A 16,604-nucleotide genomic window follows, 5' to 3' on the forward strand; every position below is an offset into this window, starting at 1 on the left:
GCGATGATGATTGAGGGTAGTGGTCATGGTACTGGGGACGAGACGGGACGAAAGAGCATATGATTACGCGAAAGACAACGGCGCGCAGACAACGGTACACTGCATTATTATCTGGTATTCTTTTACCATGCTTTGCATTATATGGATTTATTGGACTGGATGGTGGGAGTTAAGACGGGACGAGATGGCTGCTGGCTTGTTGAAGAGCTGCTACTGGTTAGTGCCTCTCACATGGCATGGCTCCGGATATTCCATCCCATGTTGGACGGGCATGGCCCCATTAGACGAGACTTTGACACTATTGGCGCAAGGGATGGACGAAAGAAACGTTTGGACATGCTGCTATACAAGAATAAATCGATTTCATCTTTTCCAATCTATTTCATCGGCTCTCCTGTCGATTCCCAGCTTCGTCTTCAATGTACAGGTACTACAAAATAGAATCATCCAGCTCCACAGCGGGGTTGCAGATTGTAGGGCGGGGTCGCAGCAATTGCTGGGACAAGTAGCTGTTGCCCAAAGCTCCAATCATAGCATCTCCATCGCATTTGACGTCTGCCTTCGTATCGCGTCTCTCTGTTCCTCGAATCTCCCTTTCTTCACAATACCCATCTCCTCTACCAGATACCCCAGAGACAACATCGCCATCACAATGCAGGTCCCTCTCATCCGTCTGCAGTGCGGCGTCAACTCGTACGAATGGGGCAAAAAGGGGAGCGACTCGGCCGCCGCCAGGTTCGCCGCTGCCACGCCCTCGGATGACCTGTCCATCCAGGCCGACAAGCCCTACGCCGAGGTACGATGCCTTCAATTCTCTCACACTCTCGCGCTCTGTTGCCTGCAAGGCCTCTAACATTCGTAGCTATGGATGGGCACTCACCCCTCCAACCCCTCCAAGGACGTCAACACCGGCCGGACCCTCCTCGACCTCTGCTCCGAGAACCAGCTCCTCCTCTCCCAGTCCGTGGCCTCCAAATATGGCGCCAAGCTGCCCTTCCTCTTCAAGGTCCTCTCCATCAACAAGGCCCTCTCTATCCAGGCCCATCCCAACAAGAAGCTCGCCGAGCAGCTGCACGCGCGGGACCCCAGGAACTACCCCGATGACAACCACAAGCCCGAGATGGCCATTGCCATCACCCCCTTCGAGGGACTCTGCGGATTCCGACCTTTGGATGAGATTGCGCACTTTCTCGAGACGGTAAAGCCCCTGAGAACGCTGGTCGGGGAGGAAGAGGCGGCGCAGTTTGTCCAGGCCGCCAAGCAGGAGGGCGGCGACGAGGCGGCCAAGAAGAAGGCCCTGCAAAAGGCTTTCGGAGGCTTGATGTCGTCCCCCCCCGAAGATGTCGACAGGGAAACCGCCAACCTCGTTGCGCTCGCCAAGTCGGAGGGCGAAAGTTTCGCTGCCGGTGGCGTGTCATCCACCAAGGGTGCTGTCCTTGCCGAGCTTGTCACCCGCCTCCATGGCCAGTTTGGCTCCGACATTGGCATCTTCGTCCTCTTCTTCCTCAACTTCGTCACGCTACAGCCCGGCGAGGCGCTGTTCCTCGTCGCCGACGACATCCACGCCTACGTTTCTGGCGACATTGTCGAGTGCATGGCGGCTTCCGACAACGTCGTTCGCGCTGGTCTGACGCCCAAGTTCAAGGACGTGTCCACGCTCGTCGACATGCTCACCTACAACTATGCACCAATCGACCAGCAGAAGATGACGCCGACCGACTATCCCTACGCGACGCTCAACCGTGCTGGCTATAGCTCCGGATCGTCCGTCCTGCTGTACGATCCGCCCATTGACGAGTTCAGCGTCGTGCGCACGCTGCTCCGCGGCGATGGCGCCAAGGCAACCTTTGAGCCTCTTGAGGGCCCCAGCATCATCATCTGCACAAGTGGCAAGGGCACGATTGCCGTGGGACCGACAAAGCACGAGATGCAGGAAGGTTACGTATTTTTCGTCGGATCTACCGCTGAGCTGGTCTTGGAGTCTTCCGGCGGACCGGACGACGAATTCATCACATACAAGGCATTCTGCGAGATTGACTCGTCTGGAAAGGCCCAGTCATGATTATTTAATTCTGCAACTAATTTGCTCCTTTTTTTCTTCTTCTTATGTCTCCTCATTCAAGACGCTTGAAATGATGCGGATTTATATGCGATTGGCATTCTGCGAGGAGACAGGCAACATAAGCTAGAATTGACTTTATACACGCCGTGATAGACGTTCAACCTACGGATGCCGCCATGTCATTCCCGCTCCCATGCCTCTTGCACAACCAATGAAACCTTGGATATCATGATGGAAAATGTCCCATCATCAGACAACATCACAAAATGAATGTCTACATTTCTGCATCCGACATCTCCTGACTCACAGTTGATCGGCATCTGCTGTTTCTCTGTCTTCACGTGACAGCTGCCGGATGAGTCATCCACTGCCCCTCCAAAAATTCATGCTCGAGAAACACCTACCCCACGTTCGTGATACGATACTCGCAGCGACTCGACAACCATCTTTCGACAATCCGCAATTCACAATGGCCGAAGAATCGAACCCCCCAGTTCCTCCCGCGGGAGACAATGCCGCCGCCGCCGAGGCCGCTGGCCCCTCGAAGAAGGCCGCCAAGAAGGCCGAGGCCAAGGCCAAGAAGGAAGCTCTGAAGGCCCAGCGAGCTGCCGAGCGAATCGCCGTTGCCGCAACCTCCAACGAGCCCGAGGAAGACCCCGCCAAAGACTTCTACGGCGCTGCCACTCCCGCCCTGCTCGCGTCCTTCCCGGCCGGTGCTGAATATGTCCACCTCAAGGACATCAACGAGTCTCATCTCGGAAAGACGGTCGTCATCCGGGCGTGGCTGCAGAACACGCGCATGCAGGGCGCCAAGATGGCCTTTGTCGAGCTGCGCGAGGAGGGCAACTGGGCCATCCAGGGCATCGTCAGCGCCACGGCCGACAACAAGGCGGAGGATGGGAAGCCCGTCATCAGCAAGCGCATGGTCAAGTGGGTGGGCGCCGTCAACCCGGAGAGCTTCGTCACCGTCGAGGCCACCGTCGAGAAGCCTTTTGCGCCCGTCAAGAGCTGCCGCGTGTCTGACTTTGAGCTGCACATCACCAAGCTCTATGTCATTGCTGCTGCTCCCGCGACTTTGGGCATGACGCTGGCTGCTGCGAACCGTGCCGTTACCAACTTTAGCGACGAGGAGGCAAAGCCCGAGGAGGCCGCCCAGGAGAAGGAGGCCGAGGGTGGTCCTCCGGCAGCGTCCATGTTGACTCACCTGGACAACATTGTCATGCACAAGCGGTCGCCCGTCCAGCAGGCCATTGCTGTATGTCTTGCAAAGGCGTCGGATCTGAGATTGCCATTATGCTAACACATATTCGCAGGACATCCGCGTTGAGGTCAAGCACCTGTTCCGCTCATACCTGAGGGAGCACGGATTCAAGGAGTTTGAGCCGCCGTGTCTCATCGGGGCCGCTTCCGAAGGCGGCGCCAACGTCTTCTCCATGCCCTACTTCAACCAGAAGGCCTACCTCGCCCAGTCACCCCAGTTCTATAAGCAGTTCGAGATTGCTGGTGGCCGAAAGCGCGTCTTCAGCATTGGGCCCGTCTTCAGAGCCGAGAACTCCAACACTCCGAGACACATGACCGAGGTATGTCGCCCTCCCTTTTATCCTTGTTTTATCTATACTTACTGTTGCCCAGTTCACCGGTCTTGATATGGAAATGGAGATCCAGAAAGACTATCACGAGGTCCTTTCTATGCTGGAAGGCGTGCTGCTGCACATCTTCCGCGGCATTGAGAGTATGTTTCGAACCCTTTTCCACACTTTAGTCCTTCCAGGGTGATTTTTGTGTTGCGAGCGCCTCTTGCTAATTACTTTCCACAGAGAACTGCGCCGCCGAAATCGAGCTGGTTCGCTCCGTCTATCCTTCACCCGAGATCCTCCTCCCCGAACCCGGAAAGGAGTTGCGCTTGACCTTTGCAGAGGCCCAGAAGCTGCTCCGCGAAGAAGGCCCCGAAGAGTTCCGCAACGTTCGCGACGACGAGGATATGTCAACACCGCAGGAGAAGGCACTGGGCGCCCTTGTCCGTGAAAAGTACAAGACCGACTTCTTCGCCGTCGACAAGTTCCCCGAAGCTGCGCGACCCTTCTATGCCAAGGTCGATCCTGCCAGCAAGCCCAACGAGCCAGTCACCAACGCATTCGACATGTTCCTGCGTGGACAGGAGATTCTGTCCGGTGGTGAGCGTATTGCCGACCCCGATGAGCTTGAGGCTCGCATCCGTTTCAAGGGAGTTGATCCCAAGAGCGCTGGTATCAAGGAGTACATTCAAGTCTTCCGCGAGGCGGGTGTTCCTCCTCACGGTGGCGGTGGCATTGGTCTTGACCGTGTGGTCGCTTGGTACCTTGCCCTTCCCAGCGTGCACTTGGCCGCGTATTATCCCAGAACACCAAAGAGACTGCTGCCATAAATGTAGATATCTAGAAAAGAAGATGATGTACAGATCTGTGGAAGAATCAATAAAGAAATAAATAGAAATCTGTGCTGAATGGTTTACGACCTCATCGACTCGTCCCTTGTATGGAAGCATGCCTTGCGCTGCGTGGGTGTTTCGGAAACATCATGTACCTTGTCGTAAGATCTCTCCAGGGTTTATTGCGCAGGCACGGGAAATCAATCTGTTAAGGTGGGCGACAATCAGGGGTCCAGATCTGATGATTCGTCAGTGCCGACGCCAATCGACGCCATTGCCACCACGGCCACCACGACCGACACGCGAAGCTTCTCCTGGGCGGTGCTGCTAACCGTGTTAGCGTCAGCCCAATATGATGGCGTGGGATGACGGTGAAGGAAATGCAAGACATGGCGGTCTGGGTTTGATGTGAACTTGGGAATCGATCGATGCCTTTGCTCAAAGAGGCTTATTATCCATTTGACATTCTGGCGGATCCAAGTTTGACGGTCGGATCGGTTTCTCCGGGGCCTTAACAAGCTGTGGTCCCTTATCGTTGCCTTCTGATCTCTTCAAAGGCCTGACCGAGTCATTACAGTTCATGTCACATGTGGACGCTATTGAGCGATTTCGCGATGGATGAGAAGCTCTGCGAGATGTCATGACCCGTCCGCCATTCCCTAGGCCATATCCACAAGTCGATATCATAAGCAAGCAACGCCGATTCCTTCTGCGATAGAAGTGATATCGTGCGTGGCTTGAAAAGACCATTACACGCTTAGATCTCCAGCTGCGCAAGGGTCCACGTCTTTTTGTTGGTGCACTCACCGCCGTATTCGTGCTCGGTATTAACTGGCCCATGTGCCGCCGGGCTATTCCGCAATGGCTGGGTTTAGTGGCAGGGATGCTTTACGCCCCCTTGGCCTTATTTTGTCGCCCCAGAGCTTATTAAAGGTCTGCTTAGACAAAGGAAAATTAAAAAAAAAAGAGAAAATGAAATCTGCTGTGTTGGTTGCTCTCTTCAAACTTGGATCTGTCTTCATCACCTTGGCCATATTGTGTGAGGATAGTTTGTTCTGTGTCGCGACGTTCTACGGGCTATTGCGACTTCACGACGACACGACACGATCCGAAAGCTAGCAGTCGCTCAAGAGGCCTACCATTTTGGCGATGGCGGTGCCTGAAGATCCGGAAACAGGGGCCTTTGACCCTTCGACTTTGGTGCCGGCAGAGAAACCAGCCCTTGAACCGACTTTTGATGCAAACGCCAAAGAGAAGAAACCACAAATTGCGGAGGACATAGAGGAGATACTCAGCACAAATGTCGAAGCCAGCTCAAGATTCACGGGCCACCAGCTCTTTTACGTCTTTGGCGTCCATGGTGTTGGCGCTTTGGTCATCTCTGGTGGCATCAATTTCGCCATTGCGTATGGTGGGTTTTTCTCCGTCGCGTTGACTGAGGCCATCCTGAATGCACTGCTAACCGAGATTGCGCAGCCATGTATTCTACACAAGACACAGCTTCAAAACCCATTCGTCTCTGGCAGCTTCCAAATACACTGGCGGGTGATGCTGCTGTCACCATGATTATTCAGTGCATCATCACCTGGTTCGTCGAGTTGTTCATTCTTCGCTTCGACCTCAGTCAGCGCTCCGTTCGACCCATCGGCTTTATTTCGCCACCTTCAAATTCTTTGCTGCGATGCTTCGTCTTTCTCCCACGAGACGCAACAGCTGAAGCCAAGACGCAGCCTCGGCCATGGTCGTTGGTGGAACTCATTCAGCAGGCTCTGAGAGGCTTCTGTTTCGCTGTTGTGGGCTTCCTGTTGCTGTGGCCCATCTTTGTGGGCGTATTGACGGCTTTTGGGGACAAAGAGGGCGGCGACTATTATTATCATCGAAAATGGGTGCCGGAGGTTTTTAAGCTGATATTGGGTGGGGTTCTGGGGCTGCTCACGACGCCTTGGATGGCGATGTTTTGGCTGGTCAAGGCTGGGTGGGAGGAGAGAAAGGATGTTCCGGTGATTTCGGAAGTGTAACGACAGATACGATTGAATGAACTTATGGGAACATGATGGATAATGACCGATAAAAATACGATAATTAGAATAATGTTTAATAGAAAATCAAGATTTACAGCGAGGTTACATTGTCCCCTGCATGCGAGCTTATTGTTCTTATTAATGTCAGGGAGTATACAGACAAGCTGTCCATGGTCAACCCTTATAACCTGTACATGGACATATACAGCTCATCTCTAGCGCGAAAAAAAAGAAGAAAAAAATAACCTATACATGTACAGCTCAACTTCTTGTCACTGTGCCGACCACTTTCCAGATCGGTCAGCCACGTTACAATCCACCTTCCTGTACGTAAAGCCACCCAGGAATTGGTCTTGCGGCGGATGTGTGCGCGTTGCGCCTTCCGATCAGTCGATTAGCCATCTCACAGTCAGCCAATCACAATCAGCTGCATTATAGTCATTTAACTGCATTACAGTTAATCAACTACATTACATTTACTATATAATAGGCTATTTTATTATAGGGTAATAGGTATGCACCTAGTAGGTGATTAACTGTGATGCAGCTGATTGCGATATGGTTAATTAACTGCGATGTGGCTGACTGTAATATGGCTGATCGTGATGTGGTTAATTGACTGGTTGGAAGGTGCTTTGAAATCAATTTGCAACGCATACACATCCGCTGCAAGACCAATTCCCAGTCCGATCAGGGGTGGCCAATCACAGGATGTGGCTGGTAAGATAACCTATACGTGTACATGTCAACTCTTTTTTTACGCTTAAGGTAGAGATAACCGATACATGTCCATGTACAGGTTACATGGACTGAACATGGACAGCTTGTCGCTCCAGTCGATGTCAGGCTACGGACAGACCATGAAGAATCCGTCTCATACACCGAGTTTCACATTTCCTATTATTATTATTATTCCAATTATTGGCTCTATCAATATGCACAGCGGTGCCTAGAATTAAATAAATATCGCATCATCTGCGGCATTAGTAATTACAACTTCTAGAAAGTGTACGATTTTCTGCAGTCTTTGAAATCGCCTGAAAAAAGCAAGAATAATGAGGCCTGAGCCCAAGCTTCTCCACGGGAGTAGTCGTTTTCAAGAGCGAATCATGAGTCGCTACATTGTCAACATTTAATCGTTTTAGGAAAGTGCTGTATGGGTCCGCACGAGTCGAGAATTTCGGTCTCGTTGAAAACTCCACAGCATCATTACTAAGTATTCACGATCATCATCCAGCCAAGCAGCCGCTGTTCTATAAAAGAGAGGCAACTTCTTGGACTCTCATGGTATCGAGCAGAGCATTTCCCCAATACAATCCCTTCTTCAATCTTTCGATCAGCAAAGGTGCCAAAACCAAGATCCATGCGAGCCATGTCGACTGCTACGCCCGTACAAGTCGCCATTGCGGGTGCCACAGGTGCTGTAGGCATCCCAGTCGTCACCGAGCTCCTGAAAGCCGGGCATCTTGTTACCGCTCTCAGTCGAAGTGCAAGTAACTGCTCTTCCAAGCTCCCCAAGCATCCGCATCTGAGCATTGTCGAGGTCGACTACGACTCCGTGGCTTCGCTCACGGCTGCTCTGCAGGGCCATGCTGTTGTCATTGCAGCCCTGCCCGTTGCAACACCGATTGGCAGCCAAGACAAACTCATCGATGCTGCTGTTGCTGCGGGCGTGACGCGCTTCTTTCCGGCTGAATTTGGTACCGACACCGACAATGAAAAGTGCATGAAGCTGCCGGTCTTTGCAAACAAGATGCAAGCCCTTGCGTATCTGAAAGACAAGGTCGCCAGACACCCCAGCTTCAGCTACACGGCTTTATGCACCGGGTCTTTCTTGGACTGGGGCTTGGCGGCTGGCTTCTTGGTCCATCCCAAGACGCATACTGCTACGATCTACGATGACGGCAATCTTCCGTTCAGCACGACTACTTTATCCACGATTAGCAAAGCTGTTGTGTCGATCATTAGCCGCCCGGAAGAGACAAAGAATCGACATGTTTACATTCACGATGCGGTCGTCACTCAAAACAAGCTCATTGAGTTGGCAAAGAAGATCGATGGCCAAGACTGGCAGTTGACATACGTCGACTCGGCGGTTGTCTGCGCAGAGGCTCATCTTGAGTTTCAGAAGCCGAATGCAGACATCACCAAAGGGCTTATGCCTCTTTTGCATATCTCTGTGCTCGGAAAGGGCTATGGAGGGGACTTTTCTGGTCGTCTGGACAATGAGCTTCTTGGCATCAAGGAGATGAGTGACGAGGAGCTTGAGAATGTGATTGCCAAGTTTTTGTAAGAGTAAAAGTGAAGAAGCTAGCTGCCTTGAATAGACACAAAGCCATATCTCTGAATGGTTCCTATCCCCAACTCGGAAAGTTATATCAGGGAATGAAAATGTGAAATTGATTATGGCACCTCAATCTCAATTTTCACAACAGCAAATTGTGCAAGTTCCCGTATCTCTTTTGGTTGTCTGTAGGTACCATATTGCTTAGATAAGTGAGAAGAGTACGATATTAGCCTAGTGTGTCAACAGCTGTATGTTCTTCCATCATTCTTGGTTACTTACCGTCTTCTGATGAGTCCAAGTATGGAAGGACATGAGATATATTCTTTCTGTACAAATGGGAGAATAAACAAGACTCCAAGCAGTTTTTCAAGTTCAACGGATGAGTCCGTGGAAAGCTGCACAGCGAACATTGCCTCTAGAGGGTAGCACCAACCCGCAACACTTCAAAAAATGACCTTGTGAGATCCTTTTGAACACAATGCGTAGGATGTAAATGCGCATGAGAACCACAATCAACACAAGTTGTAGTCGGGAGAAGCGCGAAGCTTTACGTTGCATTAATGTTCGGATTTGCTCGATCAGTACTATGTCACTGGTTGACAGTGGTGGCAAAAATCATCTTCAGCAGCTTGCGTGGTCACTTCAATCTCGCAGCGCATTTGCTTCGCCCAAGCGTGTCAGCTGTACGCATCAATACGGGGGCTGATGGAATGGGATGTGCATTTGATGTCGCTTATGCCTCGTTGATCTCTGGTAGTAGGAAAAAAGAAGACGTGATTAAATGGAATGCTTAATTGCGTAAAACTCCGGTAAGGATGCAACAAACATGAGATTGGCGAGAGTGTTAAGGCTGAATGGCGGTGCGGTTTAGTGTACATTGACGGGAGCGTATAGCGTACGAGCAATAGAGCGTATAGCGTACAAGCAATAGAGCGTATAGTAGAGCGCATGCGGGCGTATAGCATCATGGCAGTGCATGCATGTCTGTCTGCGCCTGTTGAATTTGGAATTAAGCTTGAGTTTAAAAATAAACGTAAGATCTCCGAGATCCTTCATCTTCATTACCTAGGAGTATATATGAGACCTCTTTCCGCCTTGATGAACTTGAACATCAGCCACACTTTCTTTGCGACTGTGAACCACTATCTACAATAGTACACCAATTTTGAAGCGACTTGTACCTCGTTTTCAGATCTTTCCCCGGGGAACAATGGCGTCCCTTCTCCTTGTCGGCGCCCTTATAATCATTCGGGCCGTTTCTGCCTCACCGAGTGTCAGTCATCGACCTCATGGATATTGCAAGCAGCTGGATATTCCGTTGCCTGTCACTGCGGAAACCGCCGTCTACGATATACCGAGAGTAGACAATGACATCGAAGCGGTTGCTTGGGCAATCTACGACGCCACTCGGACTACGATCCATGGCCCCCAGAACATCATCAAGAACACTACGACTTCGGGGACCTTCAACATTCATGCCCAGCTGTGCATCCCCAATGGCGCCCAGAAGCACAAGAACAATACCTTGCAGATCGCCACCCACGGAGTCCATTACGACTCTAGATACTGGGACTCGACGTACAGGCCCGAGAAGCACTCTTATGTGGAGGCAGCTCTCAAGGCAGGATACTCAATCCTCACGTATGACCGCTTGGGAGTAGGCGAATCCGATCACCCGGACGCATACACTGTGGTCCAGGCTCCGCTGGAGCTGGAGATCCTCCGTCAGTTGACCTTGATGGCTCGCAACGGCACCCTGTATGACTTTGCGAGCCATGCCGCGCCCTCCGATGCTGCTTTCTCCCAATTGGAGCTCCCACACAAAGTCGTTCACATCGGACACAGCTTCGGCTCATTCCTTACCTCTGCCTTCATTGCCAGATACGGCCCTCTTACCGACGGAGCAATCATCACGGGTTATCTCTTCACGAAGGAACTCGCCAGCGCTGGTTCGACATCGTTCAGCGTCGAATACGCCGCCACAGGATCGCCCCCCTTCAACCGCTCAAGTGGTTATGTTGTGTGTCAGAGAGACGGCATCCAGAACATCTTCTTTGGGGGTAATCCCAAGACCGCCTTCACACCCGAGCTGCTCAACTACGGTATCAGCATCAAGCAGCCGGTCCCCATCGGAGAGTTCGCCTCGGCCTTTTCGCTTCTTGGCAACCCCGGGCCGTCATTCAAAGCCCCCGTCCAATTCTTCCTGCCGGAGTTTGACTTTTACATCTGTCGTGGCGATTGTAGAGGTCTGGCGAATATGACGGCCCTGAACGAGACCTACCCCCACGCCACCGCTATTGAGGTGGCCCTCCAGCCCAACACTGGCCATGCGTTGCCACTGCACAACAATGCCACAGCAGGCTTCAATGTCATGTTCGACTTCTTCGCCAGACACGGCCTCTAGATGCCTGCATGGCGAACATGTATCTGCTTGTTGAGGATATGGCAGATCTTCTGTCGGGGTGTTCACAGCTCTGTGTACGGTCATCTTTGTTTGTAGAGGGATTTTGGAATAGCCAACAACTAGATATGGGAATAGACTTTCATTTTGCTAGGAAGAGAAATGTCTTGCTATGTGATATATGACAACATAGTATTTGTCCCACGCACGTAAGGCTTTTCATATATTACACTGGGAGATAGTTAGTACTGGCTCCGCTAACAAGATAGTCGCTGCATGCGCCTCCGGCTGCTCAAAGAACAAATGACAATTGTTGCCCAGAGTCGGGAGCTTCAACTTTGCCAACGTCTTCATGCTACTCCGTTTGAAGTACCAAGTTTGTGACGTACATGAATGCAGTCAAAGTTGTTTGTAACATAACCTGCGTAAAAAGGAAATTCATCTTCTTGTTAAGTTGAGAACCATAAAGCACTAATAAAACAAATGCACTTCTATTCTATAAGCTCGAATAGGACCATTCGCTACCCGTGTCTAATATCTAGTAATCTCTAGTCCGCTTTCTATGACGACCGTTTAAGAATGCCGCTATTAGATAACAACAATCGCGGATTACTCTATTCAAGCCTGCACGGCCTTAACCCTTGCAAACATGGAATTGATGTCGTCATTGGTTTTCTGCCTCAGAGGTCTTGCGAAAGGGAGACGCTCCCACTCTGCGTGATGATTAGTCCAGTTCCAGCACAAAGAGTCTCGATACTCACCAAAGAACGTCTTGACCCACTCCTTCGGAGCAGCTCCCGCGGCATCGTCCCACAATGTGGTCAAGTACAAAGCTGTTGTCCCAAGGCTGCCCATCTGCTGGTTTGCTGAAGCATTGAACTTGTCATTGGCCCTCATCGCGTCTGCTACGCGGGCAGCCCTCGCCTCGGCCGCTCGTTCCACGGTCAGGTACTTGGACTTTGGATCACGTCCGACGTCGTCCAGGCCAAGCCTCTTGGAGGTCGTCTTCCAGATTCTCGGGTTAAAGTGCAGGTCATCTCCAAGAGCAAAGTCGTTTCGTGACAGCGATCCGTCAAACTCGATGCAATCATGCTTCGCCAGATCAGCCAAATTGAACGTCGAAAAGTTGCCCGTGGTTGTGAGATTGCAGTTTTGAGCTTGTTTGAAAACATCGTCGAAGGTGTTGGGGGCGTAGTTGTATGCACCGGCAACGGCAGCTTGAAGAGTTGGCAGATCGATGTTCTTCCCTGAGCGAGGAAGCCAGCCATGGTTAGCCAGGACGTTCAGGCCGGGGCATGGCGATCGGCCTAAGGTCGTCCTTGTGTTAGTCGTCTGTGGATGTAGGGCCCAAGTGATGCTCTAGTAACGCACTGTCTCTCGGCCCAGCTGGAATCCATTCATGGCCTTTGACGGAATGGAAATTGGGCAGCCCCGAGGCGAAGCTGCTCAACAGCATGGTGAGGAAAAGAGATCGCATCTTTGTCGTAAGAGTATAACTCGCTGTGTTCTCAAAAGTGGCGTTGCAGCTAATTCTGCGTTTTGTTTACTTCCATTCCATGATACGGCGTCGTGTATTTATACAAGCCTCAAGCTTCTGGGGTCGCATCTTGTCATAATCTAATCTGGCTTAGCACGGAGCGTATCGACATAGATCGCGGACGAGATCAGGGGATACGGTCCTCCTTACGCAGGAAAGCAACCAATAGGGGCCCATGGATCTGTAATCACACCCGGCTGGCGGGGGATCCTGAAGCACTGCCTGATCCTGCCAAAGCTGTGCGCAGTTCACGAGCTCCCGGCAGACTCAGCCCTCTGCACAGCTCGGTATGTTTAGACGAAAACACTTCTGTAGCTTACGTCGAGGCTGCAGAACGAACCTGGGTATATGACAAATGCCCAATACGCTCGGAATACGCCCTTGGCAATACGCCTCCACGAATACGCTCGGCGAATGCGTGGATTGGGCGCCATGTCAGCCCTAGGAGAATTTGGTGCAGGTCCCGGCGCTTTTGGCGTGATTGCCCAATTGCGTCGTTCTGTAAACTACAGCGAGAGCCGAAGCACTTAAGAAACACTGTAAATCGGTTTGTCGGTGCGCTCGGAGATGCATGCTGTCCGCAAGCATGACTGCATGTGATGAGTCCAGCCCTTGCTCTTCAGTAATATCTATTTGATCGGCCTGTTGGCGAAATAGAGGATCAATAGGCTCTCGTCCGATGCCATGTCATGCTTAGTCTCTTGCCGGGCGAAACGTCGAGTGACGGTTGTGGCTCTCTCATTGACCAACAGTTGAAATGTCATAACTCTCAATGGCTCTGAGCGGCATTGGTGCATCCAGTTTCTCAAGATTCGAGTCTCTTTGCAACTGGGCGTCGACTCGTTTTCCCGCGATGAGAGATCAATATGGATCACCGCATCTCCAACACTCCTCGAACATCACACACTGAGCAACAGCAATGGGCGTGACTCTCTCCCAATAGCTACCGGTGCTTCCCGGGGCAGAATCTCGAAGCTATCCTCTTGTAAGCCTTTCTTCCTCTTCAGTTCTCGTTGACAACGGATTTGTAAACGTTCTGAGTTTGCATTGCCCCGGGTTGACTGTGCCCAAGTTGGAGAGCCTCTCAGATGACGTCTGCTGGGCCATAGTCGAAAAGGGAATAGCACCCTCAGCTGGCAGTTAGCAGGAGAGGCGGTGCAATACGTAACGCCTGAATTCCAAATTCCAATTCCAAATTCAGGAAGTTGAGCTCTAATAAATAAGGTAAGCATATTGCATTATCATTTAACCTTGTTTCGCCAATCCACGAGTTGACAATCAACTATGGCTCAACAACTCACCATGCCCACCAGAGAATTCAAGCAGCGTCGGTCACACGAAAAGTCAAGAAAGGGCTGCACAAGATGCAAGATACAGAGAAAAAAGGTTCCGTGCGGTTTGTATTATCGGAGCGCTGCTACAATTGCTGACAATGCAAGCAGTGCGACGAGGCGCGTCCTATCTGCACGCGCTGCAAGAAGCGAAACCATTGTTGCCGATACATCTTCGAGAACGATTGCTTCCGATCGGAGTCAACCGAAACAACCAGCACTGGTCGAGATGCATTGTCCCTTGAAACGCCGCGTTTGGAATATCTGAGCCTCCCCGAAGCAAGCCCACGCAGCTCCGCAGCAAGCTCAGATGAAATCTGCCTCAGTGATTCCGGCTTCTTCCCCGCATCGCCGTACCCTGCTTCTGGAGTTTTGCAAACGCTCCCACAGCCCTTCACACTGAGCTCCGAAGAGCTAGAGCTGCTCAGTCATTACATCACACATACGAGTCGCTCCATTCCTTTCGACGCAGACGAGTTATATGCCCTCCACGTGGGGATTCCGAACCTCGCTTTCGGCAGCCGACCAGTTATGGGCTCCATGCTGGCACTCTCAGCAGTCTGCAAGTGCTACGACATTGTGAGGCATTCGCACGCGCCCCTGGAAAGGTTGGAGGAGATCAAAGGCCTTTTCGTCCTAGCAGATCGACATCACAGAACATCGCTCCACCAGATACAGGCGGCCATTTACGACGACCATTTTGACACTGTTCTGGCCAACGCCCCCTTGATGGTGCTGTACGCATTGGCTGGCCATTGCGTTCGAGTGTCGTTGGCTCAGAAGGCAAGGAGAAGCGGAAAATCGCTTTCCAACGAGATGTTTCCCTTGCAATCTCAGTGGATAACCTCGATTCGTGCTGCCTACGTGGCTTATGTTGGTGTTCATAACAGTTCGAGCCCCTGCAGCGATTTTGAAGATGGCATACCGAACTCTCCTTGCGCTGTCAAGGACGACTGTCCTTCATATAGGGCCGCCTTATCAGGAGGTAATCTTTGTCCTCCGGAGGATGGCCCTTCTGAAGGGACAAGGCGGCTACTGCTGCCGATCGTTTCCGCCACATACGGGGCCGCCATGGAGAAGCTCACTGCACGAGCGCGAACTGTTTGGCTTGAGGAAGGCGACTCAACCACCCCCGCACGGGATGCTTGCAACCCAGAGTTCCGAGCATGCTTTGCGTCTCTAAAACTCTTAGATGAACTATTCACCACGATATTTGCGAATACCCAGTCAAGCCACGAACTGTCTCCATCAGCAGCTTCTACCTCAGGTTTGCAACTGAATGGACTGGAAAAGGCCTCCCCATGGTTGAGGAGATACTTGGCTCGTGTTACTTCCGCCACGCCGTCCAAACTGTGGCGACGAACGATCATGGCTTTCCTGAATCGCGTTCCACTCGAATATCTCCAGCTTGTTCAGTCAGCCCTCGACCACATGCCAGTCGCGACAAACCAGGCCGACTCTGGTCCTTTCGATAAAGCCATACCGCTTGGCGCCGCGCAACAGCTGGCTATGAATATATTTTCTCATTGGTTGGTTCTTGTTATGCTTCTGGACGGAGTATGGTGGATTGGAAACATTGGACAGTGGGAACTTGGGAGGATCCTCTCGTTTACGGAAGCCCAATGCTGGACTCTCGAACCAACGGAGACTGGGGGATCTTGGTGGCCAGAGAGCATGTATGCTGTCCAGAAAGCAATTGCTGAGCCTGCAGAGTGAATGCACTAGCTATTGCGATCTTGCTTATGGAGTACTCAAGTTTTAGTGGGAGTAAATTCGAGATGGGTGCCTGAATTTCGCCCGAGCGGCGCTGGGCAATGCACACGTTTGGACCATGTTGAGATTTCAGCCAATAAGCAATCAATAATAATGAAGCAATTATGCGATTTGTTTGAGGCCTAGCTGATGCAAGTGTAACCCATGAACTCTTTAGACCGCCGGATAAGTCGGCGATCTGCCTGTGGAGGTAGTTTCTATGTACCTGGTCTCCTCCAGGCCAAGGGGTGAAAAAAGCTAGACATAGATTGCTTATACGCCAAGGCGCCCTATATCCTCGTTGACTTAACGAGCGAACTCAAAATCCATACCAGATCTGATCTGTCAACAGTTGATCGATATTGTGACAATACGCCAACTTCCCCGACATCAGAGCATCAGTCGGCAAGTTTTGTGAGTTGCCTTCCTGACATTAAACCCTCCTCTAAACCTGTCCAGGGTGAGCCACACCCAACTATCAGTGCAGGTCACTATCACTGTTGGTACCAGTCAACAGCGTTGTTCGCAACTCAAGTTCAATATGAGCTGTGTGTCGAAGCATGTCGAGTATCTGATAGACTCGAGGCGCGCCATGGGACGGTGCAGAGTGCGTGTTAGTCTTTTAACTTACATAACTGGAGCGTGCATATTGTATATACTTACTACGGGCCGAGAAAGTTGTTCCACTCTGCCGTCCGGCAGTAAGGTTGGATCCGTACAACTACGCTGCTCCACAGAGTGGTTTCTTATTCAGGCGGCCGACGAAACATAAGGAATATGCCGGCCAATGAGAGGGAACCTAGAAT

At 51.5% G+C, this 16,604-nt stretch overlaps 7 protein-coding genes across 7 annotated transcripts; 6 read left to right on the forward strand and 1 right to left on the reverse strand.

The window, feature by feature from the left end:
* Positions 1–624: 624 nt before the first annotated feature.
* CCMA1212_001314 (uncharacterized protein) lies at positions 625–2,062 on the forward strand (the record flags this gene model as incomplete). The annotated part of the gene is made up of 2 exons (XM_073698745.1): positions 625–796; positions 863–2,062. The coding sequence occupies exons 1-2, from the start codon at positions 653–655 to the stop codon at positions 2,060–2,062; spliced, it is 1,344 nt and encodes a 447-aa protein (XP_073563738.1). The 5' UTR covers positions 625–652.
* Positions 2,063–2,493: 431 nt separating this feature from the next.
* CCMA1212_001315 (Aspartate-tRNA ligase) lies at positions 2,494–4,466 on the forward strand (the record flags this gene model as incomplete). The annotated part of the gene is made up of 4 exons (XM_073698746.1): positions 2,494–3,317; positions 3,376–3,642; positions 3,695–3,794; positions 3,880–4,466. Exons 1-4 carry the CDS (start codon positions 2,532–2,534, stop codon positions 4,464–4,466), a joined length of 1,740 nt encoding a protein of 579 aa, XP_073563737.1. The 5' UTR covers positions 2,494–2,531.
* A 1,152-nt stretch (positions 4,467–5,618) lies between these two features.
* CCMA1212_001316 (uncharacterized protein) lies at positions 5,619–6,487 on the forward strand (the record flags this gene model as incomplete). The annotated part of the gene is made up of 2 exons (XM_073698747.1): positions 5,619–5,880; positions 5,946–6,487. 2 exons carry the CDS (start codon positions 5,619–5,621, stop codon positions 6,485–6,487), a joined length of 804 nt encoding a protein of 267 aa, XP_073563736.1.
* A 1,375-nt stretch (positions 6,488–7,862) lies between these two features.
* Positions 7,863–8,783, forward strand: CCMA1212_001317 (Isoflavone reductase; the record flags this gene model as incomplete). Its single annotated transcript, XM_073698748.1, has 1 exon — positions 7,863–8,783. One exon carries the CDS (start codon positions 7,863–7,865, stop codon positions 8,781–8,783), a length of 921 nt encoding a protein of 306 aa, XP_073563735.1.
* A 1,204-nt stretch (positions 8,784–9,987) lies between these two features.
* CCMA1212_001318 (uncharacterized protein) lies at positions 9,988–11,181 on the forward strand (the record flags this gene model as incomplete). The annotated part of the gene is made up of 1 exon (XM_073698749.1): positions 9,988–11,181. One exon carries the CDS (start codon positions 9,988–9,990, stop codon positions 11,179–11,181), a length of 1,194 nt encoding a protein of 397 aa, XP_073563734.1.
* Positions 11,182–11,796: 615 nt separating this feature from the next.
* Positions 11,797–12,655, reverse strand: CCMA1212_001319 (Putative sterigmatocystin biosynthesis peroxidase stcC; the record flags this gene model as incomplete). The annotated part of the gene is made up of 2 exons (XM_073698750.1): positions 11,797–12,485; positions 12,550–12,655. 2 exons carry the CDS (start codon positions 12,653–12,655, stop codon positions 11,797–11,799), a joined length of 795 nt encoding a protein of 264 aa, XP_073563733.1.
* Positions 12,656–13,944: 1,289 nt separating this feature from the next.
* CCMA1212_001320 (uncharacterized protein) lies at positions 13,945–15,762 on the forward strand (the record flags this gene model as incomplete). Its single annotated transcript, XM_073698751.1, has 2 exons — positions 13,945–14,106; positions 14,158–15,762. Coding segments are annotated over 2 exons (1,767 nt in total), but the record flags the coding sequence as incomplete, so codon positions are not given.
* Between the last annotated feature and the right edge of the window lie 842 nt (positions 15,763–16,604).

The sequence above is a fragment of the Trichoderma ghanense genome (assembly GCF_004382785.1).
Source record: "Trichoderma ghanense strain CCMA-1212 chromosome Unknown scaffold_0, whole genome shotgun sequence".
Classification (NCBI taxonomy): Eukaryota; Fungi; Ascomycota; class Sordariomycetes; order Hypocreales; family Hypocreaceae; genus Trichoderma; species Trichoderma ghanense.